Below are 15409 nucleotides of genomic sequence, written 5' to 3' on the forward strand. Positions count from 1 at the left end.
GCTTTGATAAGCACAAATACACACTATCAGTTTAAAAGGTAGACCCTTTTTAACTAAAACAGCCACTCCCCTGCTCTTAGTAGCGAAAAAGGAAAAATGCACATGTTGAAACAAGCTGTTGCAGTTTGGGGTGTTCTATGTGTGTTAAATGTGTCAACATTTTTGGTGTATTGGTGAGTGATTCCCTCAATATTCCACAGACACAGTGTCAGGATGATAGCATCTTATTGTGGTCATGAAATCTTCCAGAAGGTGCAGCCTTGTTGTTGAAAGTGTGCCTAAGGAGATTGTAGCTGAGTGACAGAGAACAAAAAATCTATAATAACAAGAGCACTGACAGCACCTTTCAAAGGGGTGTCACCCTTTCCCAGCAAGGGGATTACCACATCTCTTAATACACAGCAGTTTGCCTCTCCATTACCTAAATAAACACTAAATAACATATTTTAAATAAAACAGGGAGATGCATTTCTTCCTTTCCACATGAAAACTCTCCTATTTTTCCTTCTTTTTGTAAGCTGAAGCTGCACCACTTAGATGGAAATATTCTGAAGAAATGGGACACATATTGTAAAAAGTTGTGTTTACATAGTAACTCACACAAAAAGTCCCACTGTCAAGAGAGTCAGCAGAGATGGCACAAAGCTGAAATGAGCCGAAGTGAGGCAATGATTGCCAAGTCGAGTAGCCGAAGTTTAATCAGGTGTCTTCCCAAACTGTCCATGAAGGCCAGAGCATGGTCAGGGGATTTGAACACTTTGGTAACTCGCTCATGAGTAATCTTTAATATGGCCAGGTAGAGCAGGGAGTACTTACTGGGCACCAGTCTCCCTTAGCTGCCTCTTCACCTCATTGAAGCTTTTGCGTTTACATATTTCTGCAGCTGAGAGGTCTTGAAAAAACCTAATGTTAGATCCCTCATAAATTGGAGTTTGTCTGTACCCACTGTGTGTACATTTTTTTGGATGATTTTTGTTTAGTTTATTTAGCTAAATGAGGGAAACTGTTGCCGGCTTAATGCTGACTTTTATTGCACGTTTCTCTGGGATATTCAAGACAGTATATAATGGCATATTATAGCCTATTAATCAGCTGGCTGTTGTTTTGCGGCAGGCTAATCAGAGTTTTATTGTGGTGTTGTGTCATAACTTCAGCGGTAAAACATTCAATTCAATTCAGTTCAATTCAATTCAATTTTATTTGTATAGCGCCAAATCGTAATATACATTATCTCAAGGCTCTTTACAGGGTCAGGTCGAGACCTTACTTTGTTAAAGAGAAAAAACCCAACAGTTCCCACAAAGAGCAGCACTTGGTGACGGGGGGGAGGAAAAACTCCCTTTTAACAGGAAGAAACCTCCAACAGAACCGGGCTCAGGGTGGGGGGGTCTGCCTCGACCGGTTGGGTTTAGGAGAAGATAGAAAGAGGGGGAGGGGGAGGAGAGGGGAGAGAAGAGAGAGAGAGAGAGACCAGGAACAGCTGTGTCGGTAATGGTGTTATCAATAATAATGACAGGTAACAGTGGTTAATAGTAAAGATGAGTAGTGGTGGATCTGGATCCTGCTGCTCCAGAGGCAGAGAGACCTGCAGAATGAGGACAGAGAGAGGGAGAGAGAGGAGAAGCACAAACTACAGGAGAGAAAAAATACAAAGTTAATGGCATGAAGTCATCGAGAGAGAGAGAGGGAGAGAGACAGAAATAGAGAGAGAGAGCGCCCAGTGAATCATGGGAATCCCCCAGCAGTCTAGCTCTATAGCAGCATAACTAAGGGATGGGTCAGGACATACCCGAGCCAGCCCTAACTATAAGCTTTACTAAACAAGACAGTTTTAAGCCTGATCTTAAAGGTAGAGAGGGTGTCTGCCTCCCGAACCCACACTGGGAGCTGGTTCCACAGGAGAGGAGCCTGATAGCTGAAGGCTCTGCCCCCCATTCTACTCTTACAAACTCTGGGAACCACAAGTTGACCTGCATTTAGAGAGCGAAGTGTCCTATTGGGAAAATAGGGAACTATAAGCTCTCCAAGGTACGATGGTGCTTGACCATTAATGGCTTTGTAGGTGAGGAGGAGGATTTTAAATTCTATCCTGGATTTTACAGGGAGCCAATGCAGAGAAGCTAACACAGGAGAGATGTGATCTCGTTTCCTAGTTCCTGTCAGTACTCGTGCTGCCGCATTCTGGATCAGTTGGAGGCTTTTTACTGAATTTTTGGGACATCCTGACAATAAAGAGTTACAGTAGTCCAGTCTTGAGGTAACAAATGCATGAACTAGTTTTTCAGCATCCTTTAGACACAGAATAGGTCTGATTTTAGCAATATTGCGCAGGTGGAAGAAGGCTGTCCTAGAGACTTGCTTTATATGTGAAGTAAAGGACAAGTCCTGGTCAAAAATGACACCAAGGTTTCTGACTGTAGCACTGGAGGCCAAGGTGATGTCATCCAGAGTCAGTATATTATCACATAGTGTATCTCTGAGGTGTTTTGGGCCAATTACAATAACTCCAGTTTTGTCTGAATTTAAGAGTAAGAAATTACTGGTCATCCAGGTTTTTATGTCCTTAAGACACACCTGAAGCTTGGCTACCTGGTTAGTCTCACCTGGCTTCATGGATAAATACAGCTGGGTGTCATCTGCGTAACAATGGAAATTCATCTGGTGCCTCCTAATAATGTTTCCTAGAGGAAGCATATATAGACTGAAGAGCATTGGTCCTAGCACAGAACCTTGTGGAACTCCATGACTGACTTCTGTGATGATAGAGGAGTCATTGTTAACATGAACAAACTGGAGTCTATCTGACAGATATGACTTAAACCAGCTTAGTGCAGTTCCTTTGATGCCGACCATATGTTCTAGTCTCTGTAATAAAATCTTATGATCGATGGTGTCAAATGCAGCACTAAGATCTAGCAGGACAAGTATAGAGACAAGTCCATTGTCTGAGGCTATGAGGAGATCATTGGTAACCTTAACCAGAGCTGTTTCTGTGCTATGATGGACTCTAAAACCTGACTGAAAATCTTCAAACAAACCATTTCTGTGCAAATAATCACATAACTGGTTTGCAACAACCTTCTCAAGGATTTTGGAAATAAAGGGGAGGTTGGATATAGGTCTATAATTGGCTAAAACATCAGGATCAAGAGTAGGCTTTTTAAGTAGAGGTTTAATTACTGCAACTTTAAAAGCCTGCGGTACATAACCAGTTGATAAAGATAAGTTAATCAGACTTAATATAGAGGTGTCAATTAAAGGAAAAACTTCCTTGAACAACCTTGTTGGAACGGGGTCAAGAAGACAAGTCGATGGTTTAGATGACGAAACTGTTGAAGCGAGCTCAGAGAGATGTACAGGAGAGAGACAGTCAAAATATAAACCAGTTACAGTGAACTCTGAGGCTGCTGAACTGGACAGTAAATCTGAGTCAGCTGTGGGGAGGAGATGGTGAATTTTTTCTCTAACAGAGACAATTTTATTTGTAAAGAAGCTCATAAAGTCATTACAACTGAGGGCTAAAGGTATAGATGGGTCAACAGAGCTGTGGCTGTCTGTCAGCCTGGCTACAGTGCTGAACAGAAACCTGGGATTGTTCTTGTTTTCTTCTATCAATGATGAATAATAGGATGTTCTGCCTTTACGGAGGCTTTTTTTATACGCCAATAGGCTGTCTTTCCAAGCCTTTAGAGATTCTTCCAGGTTAGTAGAACGCCACCTTCTTTCTAGCTTCCTTGAATTTTGCTTTAAAGCTCGTGTTTCTGAGTTGTAACATGTAACATGAATCTATCCCTCTCTTGCTCAGTTTCTTGCTAGAAGGACAGACATTTGTGTGGGTGTGTGGGAAACCTAAAGGTATCCTACAGGCAGCTCTTGTGCGTGGTATGAAATGTAATCCTGCTGGGGCCAGTGGCCTCCCTAACTCTGTTTATCACTGTAGTGGTGGAATTTGATGAGTACGGGTCAGGGTCGGTGGTTTTCAGAAGATTTTGTTGGTCAGGTACCTTCTGCTCCTTTAGACAGTCCGAGTATATTTTTCCATGCCTCTGTTTTTTGAGGAAATTGATGTGTTCGGAAGGTGAGCTTGTGGTACATTCGGTCCAATTCTTTGATGGTATGGTGTCAGAGTGACTTGGAAAATATTAATCAATAATATATCTGATGAAAAAACACTAGACTGATACAATTTGGGAAAATAGTGGAAACTATCATTGTTGAGGAGAGCTCAAAAAATGAGGACTGTCCACTGGGCCACCATTTTGGACAGCCCTGTTTAATTTTTTCATCGGCAATCTCCTGTCAATAGGCCAGAATAAAGGGACAAGGCTAGAAAGTCTGAGGTCCAGTGAGGTTTTGATAGCATAGCTGTTGCCAAGACTTGTGGAAGCAGTAGTTGTTGAAGATCAATAGTATGGTAGTTGTATCTTAATTAAAATGACAAGTTTCTCAGATTTTACTTTCCAGTAGAATAGCAGAACATGTACGGGAAACTCCAGTATAAATATTTCAGCTTTTCAAAAAGAACAGCAAACATAACTCTGTATGGGACCAAACAATACGAACCACATGCTAACTTAGATGTGGTTTGGGGCTATGTCTCAACAACTTGACAAGCTAAAAGGCAAGCTGTGAGTTCATAACTCTAACCCTAAAACTGAATGTCCTTAAACCGACCAAGCACACACACACCCAGAATGGTGAACAGTCGCTGCCTTCAGTAAATTGTCGTCAAGGTTTTCGTTACCGAGGAAAGAAGGAGTGGGTCCCCCCTCACCTTCCTTTGCTGTGGAGTGAAGTGTGAGGAGTTGAGTTGATTTTCTGGACAGAATATGGGTGTACTGGGCTTTTCCTGAACATGATACTCAAACCAAATGTGTTTGTTTCCTCTTTTCTAAAGACACAATGGGTTCCACCCATCTGAAGGTGATCTCATTGTAGAGCGACCGCAGTCAGCAAAAAGTTGAAATGAATCTAGACCAGTGTGTATCTTTGGTATCACTTTCACTACAGTGTGCCATTGAAACCCAGTTTGTGCAACCACAACTTGGCTGAATTTGTTTTTGAGCAGTAAGACTCTTCCGCCCTCCCTCTCTTTTTCTGTCTCTCTCCCCGACTTGCAGCAGTGCACTCATTTTCACAATCACAGCAAGAAATCCTGTTCACGCACTGGACATTGGGAGGAAGCAGACAGGGGATGAATGGAGGGGCAGAGGGAGTAAAAGGGCCAATTCAGACTAGACTTTACACACACACACACACACACACACACACACACACACACACATACAGAGAGAGAGAGAAGAACTGGCCTCGATATAAATTTGTTCCTTGAGAGGAACAGATACTGAGGGAAAAGAACAAAGTTAAAGTTAATGCACTTAAAGCACTGAAAAAAGCAGTTGTTTACCTAAAAACACCTTAAATAACACTTTTTAAAGAACAGATTTTTTAAAACAGTTTTTTCCAGAGATTTCATGGTCTTCATTATATTAAAATAAAATAAGGCCTAGCATTTTCATCAAAACTAAATTTCAGTTTAGCTGTTGTTGTCATATATGTCTTACTTCAATAAGAGTTAAATAAGAGCAAGACTAGGTGGTCAAAACCTATATGGCAGGACCAGCTATTGTAAGATCCTGATTTTATAACTGTGATGTCTGACAAATTCCCCAAACACGTCAGTTAAAGACAAAGACTCAGCTATTATTTCAGCTATACTGAGTTATAAAATGATCACTCACTGAGAAAGTGAGAAGAGACAGAATATTTTTCTTATTTTGTCTCTCACACTGGGATCCACAGTAGTTTATTATTTATCCATTTATCTCAACTGCAAAAGGCAACAGACTTTTCTAGAGGTTTTTACCTCCCTTTGTCTGATTTGTATAATTAGTCGTAGTATTTTAGTAAGAAGCCCAGTTTTCAGTTGCTCCATGTGCCATGTTAAAGTTACTGCATTACATGTTAATACAAACTCAAGATGTCCTGTAACCATTTCAAATTAAAAGCCCTCTAGCGCTTTAGTAGACAGAAACCCTTTACTTCCTAACAGAACTTTTATTGCTGTGCTGCAGTTAGCGTAATGTCTCATTTCCAGTTGCTGGTGTTTCTGTTGTTTACATATTATTCAGAACTGACAGTTTCTTCAGCAGTTACTGCTGACTTCTTCCTCTCCTTCCCACTCTCCTGCTCTCTCTGCTTTGCAGGGTTTCCACTTGTCCCATATAATACGGGATCATCCCGTATTTGAAAATAAAATGCTGCGCAATTAGTCATATTTTTGGACATGTCATTTCATTTATAAACTATGTCCTCAAAATGTTGTGAATTATTTAATTGCAAGTAGAACCAAATCAGTTATTGGTTTGGAGAAGTTCATCAATGAGCAGTAGACTGACAAGCTGAGAAAATACACGTACGGCTTCTTCAGGTATAGTGCACACCATAAAGGCTCAGTCTTAACCGCCGCGGCGAGGGTTCAAATCCGACCTGTGGCCCTTTGCTGCATCTCGTTCTCTCTGGCTGATTTTAAACAGCATGCTGCAGATGCTTCCCATGTCTGAGCAGCTACAGAGCAGATTACACAGTGTGAGTGTATCAGTATGAATGTATCAGTATCAAAGTATCAAACAATCCTTTTGTATTTAATCACCAAATCTGATCTGAATCTAATGATTCCTTTCCTTTGCAGGTAACAGGTTCAGAGTATATCAATCACACTGTTAGGCACAACCTCAGTCATAACAGTGCCGATTGTGCACAGAAACTCAACCAAATAATTAATGGTAAATTACTATTAAGCTACATTTTTTGTTTCCCCATGATATTTTGTTATTTTGGCTTATAAGCACATGAAAGAGTGTGTACTGGCATTTTGAATTTTCAGTAAATCTTTGCATTGCAGAAGGTGATGTCGTAGAAAATGACAACGCTGCTGCTCAGCATGTTTTATGTTCCTCCAGTGTTCCTCCTTAATGCTCCTTGTGTTGCCTCCTTTAGTATTAATGATACTTGTAAGGAAAGTGGTTTATTTGCTGTAATGGAGATCAAGGCAGTGAAAGAATTCATATGTGTGTTCTAGTGGGTTTTTCGGATGAGCCAACTTCAACAACAAGAAATGTTTGAACTGTTAATAAGTGTTAATATGTTTAAATGTCAGTGTAAATATCATTACATTCTGTTGAGTTATCAAGTCAAATGTTTTGACACTCTAGACTTGTTCTGTTATTATGACTATCCAACAGCATATGAAATTTGAGCTTAAACAATAAATTTCATTTATCTGTATTTATAAGTTGATCTGGCAATTATTAAAAATATCATCATGCAACTGTTTCAATAACTGATTTTTTAAAATTTCAATTATTAAATGTTTTTGGTGACTTTTAACTAACCATACAAGAAATAGACTGACCTATAATTAAAAAAATCATTAGCTGTGGCCCTATATAAAATTGTTAAAAATTTGCTCCACCTCAACCAACTAAAAGTATAATGTTGATAAGTCATAAATGCATAATAATAATAATAATCACACACACACACACACACACACACTGCACTGGCAGTAGGCTATTGTCTCTGGCAGCTATGTTGACTACTAGCCATTGGAGCTATTGTTTCTGTCATTTTTGAGGGTGTGACTGTGTCCTTTGACAGTGGGTGGGGCTTGTCATGCTGTGAGGGGAGCAGCATTTTTTGGGATGTTTGCACTGAGGATAATCCTGGGATTTTTGACAGGAGACCAGCTATTCTTAAAAGATAAAAAGCTGTCCTTGAATCAGCTTCCACCATACTGAGATCAGTTACAGTATGATATTGCAACATTCAACTAATGGTTGCTTCCCAGGTGTTAAGAGTCAACAGTAGCAAGTAAACAAGCAAATTACACTGATTTATCATCTCTATGCAAGATCTGCTGTAAGTTTGAAACAGGATATTGTCACATAAGTAGAATAGGTCAATTATTTAGGGTTGCCTTCTTCTCTTTTCTGAGCGACTGTCCTGGAAAATTAATATTCTTCCCCAGGACACAAATTGTGAAATTGCACTTCTAATTTAGTAGTTTCATAGTTTCAAATAAAATTTGCTTCCTCCTACTGCTGTTCTGGTTTCTTCTTGGTTGTGTCCAATCCTGTGTCTCTAAACATGAAAACGGGTACAGTGATGATCATCCTATATTTTTATTTGAATGGTAGCAGAAATACGAGCGTTTACCTTATTACCTAGCAATTGTGGTGCACATCCACATCCATGACCCCACCATGAACTCTGGCAGTGAAGATTGAGGCGGGTGCAAACGATGGTGTCATTGTGTCAGCTAGGTGAAATGGGGTTAGAGATGGACGCAACAAAATCAGATGAAAGTTTTCCGGTTTTCACACATCAAAGGTGGCGACCCTAATCCTATTCCTTTCAGGAATAGCTCAGTACGTAAGCGATGTGCATAGAGAGAGTGTGAGTGAGAGAGAGGGACAGTGACAGAGAGAGAGAGAGAGAGACTGAGCAGTTAGCAGTATAACTGTGAATGCATCAGGGCAAAGTATGTGCACTGTAGGTAATTTCTCAGTCACTACATCCTGCAAAACCTTAAGACCCCCTGCTTGCTTAGTGCTTTGTTTGTTTGTAATGTTGTTCTATGCTTGTTTTACACTGTAGTATTGGAGGTTAGATTATTCATTTTAGACATGTACAATACATGTAATGTGTTTTTCCTGTGGGCCTGCTTGTGCCTGTTTTCACAAACAGGTGTAGAGTGGGGACTCCATTTCCCAGCAGCCAATGGAGAGTACCAGTCTCCAATTAACTTAAACTCCAGGGAGGCCCAGTATGACCCGTCCCTCCTAGACGTCGGCCTATCACCAAACTATGTGGTGTGTCGAGACTGTGAGGTCATCAACGACGGACACACTGTTCGCATCATTCTCAAGTCCAAGTCAGGTGACATTGTGTCAACTAACACTACCTGTTGATTTCAGAAGTCCTGAGCAGAATGCATGTTTAGTTTTAGCATGTTGAGTAGCTGTTAGTCACTGAGGTGTAGTAGCGAGTGACATTTTTATGAGACAGGTTAAAACAAAAATAAATCTAATTCACTATAAATGACTTCTTTGATCTGTCCTTTTGCTTTGTGTTTGCTTGCCGACAATGCCCTGGGTTTCCCTTGCTGTTGCCAGTGGTAACTGGGGGTCCGCTGCCTAGTGATCACGAGTATGAACTTCATGAGGTTCGATTCCACTGGGGCAAAGAGAACCAAAGAGGATCAGAGCACACTGTCAACTTCAAGGCTTTCCCCATGGAGGTAGACAGTATACACACACACACACACACACACACACACACACACACACACACACACACAAAAGGTCATGACCATGGAGTTTTGTGCACTTTCAAACCAAACCAACAGCCTCTACAAGACTAAAGAAACACAGTGTTCATGTTTTAATACCTCTGGCATTTTCACTTGTCCTTCAGCAACTGTAACATTGCAGCTGGTTGAGTCCTTCAACACAAAATCATTTTTATGTTCTCTGACAAGTAACACTTTCACCATCAGGAGCTGTCTATTAAAGGCTAGAAAACCAGTGTTTCACAGGCTGGGTTGTGACAGTCTGTGTGTCTTTACAGAGATGGCCTGAAAGAAGAACTGTCACCATCCAATTCATGTGAAGCTTGCTGTGTGTCTCCAGCTGCCCTTAAAGAATACAACAGTTCAACATTTTAGGAAATTAGCTCATTCTTTTTTTTATATATATAAGTAGTTTGTTAGCACTTTAATGTCTGTGCATTTAGTACAGAGCTGAAGCTCAGGAGTCCTTCAGAGTATCCTGAGATAAATACTAGAAACAGGGAGAAACATTAGACAGACAGAACATCTGTCCAAAGTTCAAACATAGTGTCATCTGGAACTAACTGAATTCCCCACAAAACACTAAATAGCTGTTTTGACATTTGTTTGCGAACAGATTAAACATTGTTGCCATATATGCCAACCCTTCGTTGTTTTAAAGGTTCTCTGTGATCTGTCATTTTGAATAGTAATAAAGCTGCTCACAGAGCACAGCTGACACAGTTAACTTGTATTTAGTTTTCTCTGGTGCTGTATTATCTATGAACTGTGATCAAATTTCATACTTTTTCATACACCATTGTCTGACATCAGGAATAGAAAAACAGGAAAATGAGAACCACTGCGTGGTGAAAATGGGTGTATTATAACACGCTGAACAATGTGTAATTATTATTGTTGATGGCTGTAATCAAAGACAGGAATATAGGGCTGGCAGTAGCAGTGAAACAGCAGAAATAGTGTGGACATACACTGCAAGCAGCAGCAGTTGATTGAGGATGGATGAGGTCCATCACCTCATTCCTGCTTGTTATGTAATCACTGGTCAAGGCCACAGGCCAAAACAACCCTCAGGCCACATGGAAGTGTCCCTGTGCTCCAGACGGGCTGCCCACCACTGGATATGAGAATGTATCTTGTTTTCTCAGAGGGATTATTGGATGAATGTTTTTCCTGAAATGTTGAACTATTAAGGTCAGTATTCTGAACCCTGGTGCAGTCTTTCAGACGACATGTTCTGGCACTAACATTTGGTATTTAGTTGGAATTTAAGGTTAAAACTGAAACCTTAGAAATGCCAAAACTGCTACAGGAGCATACTGAATTAGATAACGATCGATGTCGTTTCATTCACGGCTCAATGTGTTAATCTCTTCAGTTTGTTTTGGTGCAGTTACAGCTGCAGTATTTTATTTTTTTAATTTTTTTTTTTTTTTGTCTAATTGAGTTGTGGGAAGAAAGAGTAAGTGAACCCTTTGGAATTATCTGCATGTATGTCTGTGAAGCTTCTCAGTCTTCCAGGTCATGGTATCTCCTACAAAGCAACTGACCTGAGGATGTTCCTGAGGATGTTTCACCTTCTTCAGTTCAAGCTGACCGGTGAGGAGTCCCAGGCATTTAACTTCTTGTGAGGTCGTTAACACCTTGAGGCTCAGCGAGGAGAGTCATTGACCCATCAGCCATTTGAGTCGTTAGTGTCACCTGAGTGGTGGCGTGGACGGAGTGATCTCAGGACTGCGTTGTAAGTGGCTGATAGGTGGTGCCATAGACCACCTCCTGTGTTTGCTGACGGTCATTCCGGTTTGACGTAGATGGCTTCTTTTTGCTCCTTTTTCCTAATCATCAGTCCTCTGGTCAAGATGCCTTCACAGTTCCTCCAGCAGATTGGACTCAGCTGAGGAAGCCTCCGCAGAATCCACATCACAGCTGCCTGGCTTGAACACGTCAGTGTAGAAGTCCACTGCATGCTGTCTTATCTCAGCTGGATCTGCAGTCCAGCAGGAGTCCAAAGACACACCATTTTTTCCTTTGAACGACTGACTTCTTGAAACTGATAAAGAAGGCTGATGCTCTAACCGATGCACTGCTTCAGTTCTTGTACTATTATGGGGAAGTGAGGCTCCAAACGCTTCTTTCATTTTGAGTCCTTTGGCCTGGCTGAAGTGTTTTCCTCACAGTACGTTGTTGTTGTGGCTGTGGTCCGGGCTTTTCTGGGTGGTCATGTGCCACATGGCTTCTCATGTTCGATGTGTTCCCTGTATTGTAGGTGACGGTTGTCTGACAGTATTTACAAATTGTTTTGTGTCCTTCAGTTTCCTTTTCACCATTGTTGTTTCTTTAGAGAGCAAAACCCGAAATGCTGCCACACTTTAACTCTCACAGTCAACACTAGAGTATCCACAACCTCAAGTTCAGATCCTTCATTTATTGTTTGTTGCCACATTCATCTCCTTCATTCATTCGCCATTTTCTCATTGGGTCTCAGCCTGTCTCTGTGATAACATCAGATTTCAGTGCTTGACTGGCAAGCAAAGGATAACAGGAGTCTGTCTTCTTGACTCGTATGATTCTCCTGTTTATGGTAGTTAGAGAGGTTAGTTATTGTAATTTGGTTTAGTTGATATTTGGCTGGGTTACGTCCATTTGTATTTTTGTATTTTCTTTTTTTCCCAGATAGATTTGTTTGTTTGTCGTTTTTGGCCTTCGTCTACCATAAAGCTGAAATCTTACTCTCTATTTATTTAAAAGCATTTTGTAAATGAATACAATAATTTCCAACTACCAGCAAGCTGTTTCTGTGGTTACTTGGGACTTTGGGAACATGGGTTACTCTTTTGTTGTGTTTTATTTTATATATTTAGACACATAAGATAGACATTTTTTCTCTCTTTTGCAAATCTCAAAATCAATGTCCAGTAGGAAGTCTCAGCTTAAACCACTGATAAAGAGGCTGACAGCTGAGAGATCACTAAGATTTAACATAATTTTTTCCCCACTGTTTCTATGTTACAATAAGATGCTGCACCATGAGAGTTTTCTTATCAAGTGCAGATCTGTGGTCTGGTCTGATCTGGATAGAGGTTTTGCACTCGTCTGTCCCTGTTCACAGGGAAACATAAGAGCCCATAGAAAACCCTCAGTCACCACCAGCTGCTGGTTTCTCACAGTCTTACTTACTACTGTTCCATACACCTGCTTACAACAATGGCCTCTCAAATGCAAGTTGTGTTTTATTGTCTCTCTTCGTAGCTCCATCTGATTCACTGGAACAGCACTCTGTTTAACACTTTGGACGACGCTCTGGCCAAGAAGAATGGGGTCCTCATCATAGCTCTTTTTGTGCAGGTAAACATCCACTTTGTCAAGACAAAACAGCCAGGCTTTAAGAAGGGACCCATGGGGGATTTAATCCCCATCATGGTTCCCTGGTTTTCAGACGAGAGGCTGCATTTTCTCACATTTTCACATTCTCTGTTAAAAACAGAGCTGATTTGCTCATCAAACTTGGCACAGTAATATTTTACAAAATTAAAATAGTCCACAAACATCATCTTTATTTTAAATTTACATTAGCTAGATCAGCTTTATTTCACTCTGTAGCCTATTTTTGTGTTATCTCGAATCAGAATCAGATCTATTTTTTCACTACCATAATGTGCATCTCAGCATACACAGAAGCAAAGTACTGTACTCCACAGATTGAGGCCGCAGATCACATTTAAAAACAACAAAAGACACATTGTACATGTGAGATGAAAACATAAAAGTGTGAAAAAGAGAAGAGTGAAAAACTTCAGTAAGAACACCTTAAGATAAAAACACAAAAAAGAACATGAAAGCATCCATTTCACAAAAGGTTTTAGAGGGCAAAAAACAACAAATTTTGACAGTGCATTCAAAATAAAGTGGTGCCAAATGTGCATTTAGTCCATTCAAGAGTGAAAAATGGGGAACACAGTGTGGTGTTTCAACAAGGAGAGTTTTTCAAACAGGTAGACCAAGTCACCACCGAAAGGTTCCTCGTGGGGTTTTAGAACTGTAGTTGTTCTGTGGAGTTGGTTTCCTGTGAATGGGTCCTGTTACATGTACACGTTCGCGTGCACAGATGATGCAACACAATATCTCACCAACGGGGTCACACTGGTCCACTGGGTGGAACTCCCCTTTAACAGGAAGAAACCTTCAACAGAACCAGGCTCAGGGTGGGGGTGGGGTGGGGGGTAGTCTGCCTCGACTGACTGGGTTTGAGAGGAGAAAGAAGAGAGAGACCAGGAACAGTGGTATATAGGTACTGGTGTTATCAATAATAATAATGAATAACAGTAATAATAATAATAGTAATAATGAGTGTTGTGGTGGCAGACATGATCACTCAACAGATCTGTCGGACCACAAGGATACACTGCGTGTTTTAGCGAGTAACACTGAAGGTAAACATAACTTTTGTGTACGGGACAGCTTTCACATTTTCTGCTAGACCTAACAGCAAAAAATATACACTTCACACAGTTCAGAATATTTTCAGTACAATGTACAATTATTTGAAAAAAAAAAGAAGCTAATGCTGATGAGATTCATTCAAAATTTACACTCAGTTATAAAATCTGATTATTATTTTCTGAAATTCCAACAGTCCACCCAGTCTTTATCTGTGACGGTCAACACAATAATGAAAATTTAACATCTTTCTAAAACAGTTCAATTAGACATTATACTGTCATTAGACAGTATTGGTTTTAGCTGGATGGTCAAAATAAACCTGTAATTAAGTGGGATACTTTGGAGCAGAACTATCCATGTGTGCTTGACAACATATTTCCATATAAGAGTAATCTGAACATGTCAAAGTATGTGTATCTGATTTCTCTTGTATGGCCTGCATTTTAAAAGCGTTAAAGTGTTTTTCCTTCCAGAGGTTGTAAGAGTTGTTATTCTAAATGAGTGAACAGGTTCATTCCAGTGTAGCTTGCACCGTCCTGTGCAATAGCACGAGTACAGCTGTGACATAAGTAGGATTTATTTCAGCTTAACGAAACCAATCAAATGAAAAGAGAATAACTCTGCTCTGAGAGAGAGGTCTGAATCATGCCAGCTAAGGAAAGCACACCCAGTGAAAAACCTTTTTGGCTTTTACCCCATGCAGGCAGCTCTGACCTGAAAACCTCAGTGTTAACACATCAAGCTCTAACGTCCTGTACTTGAAAGCCGCTTTAGTTTTGACTTCCTGTTTGCTTCCTGTAAGGGTACAGAAGATATAAACAAAGATCTGCTGACAGTCACTGATAACATTTAAAAGACGAAAGTCTCACACCCTCTCACATCTAAAGTCAATGTGTCATTCTTCTTCTTCTTCTCATATAAAGCTAGTGATTTAAGTGATTTAACGCTCTAATTGTCATGATTTGCTCCTTAAATGACTATGTCAGGAATCTGCATTAATATTTTATTTTATTTGATTTTTTTTATTTGCACAACGTTAAAAGATACAACATAAAACATGATAGGTAACAATAGGACAGTGCAGGGAGAGGCAAAAAGCCACAATGGGCTTATTTTTTAGGCCACCACCTTATATTACAGTTTAATATAAAAAAACAAAACAAAACACAAAATAACATGAAAAAATTAATAAAAATAATAATGACCAACAACAATAATATATGTAAAAAAAAAAACTGGAAAATATAAGTGTGTGTGTAGATGTGTGTATGTGTACGTGTGTCCATTAGTAACTCATTAGCAATAATAACAATAATAGTGAAAATAATAATAAAATACCAACATAGACAATACATTACAAAACAGCAGTTAAATGACCTTTTAAACATTTTTTAAAACAATTCACAGAAGAACACTTTTTTGCTAAATGGGAGAAACTGTTCCATAACTTAGTACCTCTAAATCTAATTGTAAATTGACCTCTGATAGTGAAGAGTTTAGGGAGATGAAGATTTGCAGATTGGCGTGTTGAGTAAGAATGAACCTTTGAATTTTCATTGAAATAAGTCTTGAATTGTTCTGGAATATTTCCTTCATTTGAGAATATCTTATAAAGAA

At 39.9% G+C, this 15409-nt stretch overlaps 1 protein-coding gene across 1 annotated transcript in view; it reads left to right on the top strand.

The window, feature by feature from the left end:
• Positions 1 to 15409, top strand: part of ca8 (carbonic anhydrase VIII) — a 39597-nt gene that overhangs the window by 5622 nt on the left and 18566 nt on the right. Inside the window, exons 2-4 of the mRNA XM_071491573.1 lie at positions 8749 to 8940; positions 9177 to 9301; positions 12602 to 12697. Of these exons, the coding sequence (XP_071347674.1) occupies positions 8749 to 8940; positions 9177 to 9301; positions 12602 to 12697 (413 nt within the window). The remainder of the gene's footprint in view (positions 1 to 8748; positions 8941 to 9176; positions 9302 to 12601; positions 12698 to 15409) is intronic.

The sequence above is a fragment of the Trachinotus anak genome, unplaced genomic scaffold, assembly GCF_046630095.1.
Source record: "Trachinotus anak isolate AG129_WGS33_773 ecotype Australia unplaced genomic scaffold, CSIRO_AGI_Tana_v1 ptg000012l, whole genome shotgun sequence".
NCBI classification, from domain to species: Eukaryota; Metazoa; Chordata; class Actinopteri; order Carangiformes; family Carangidae; genus Trachinotus; species Trachinotus anak.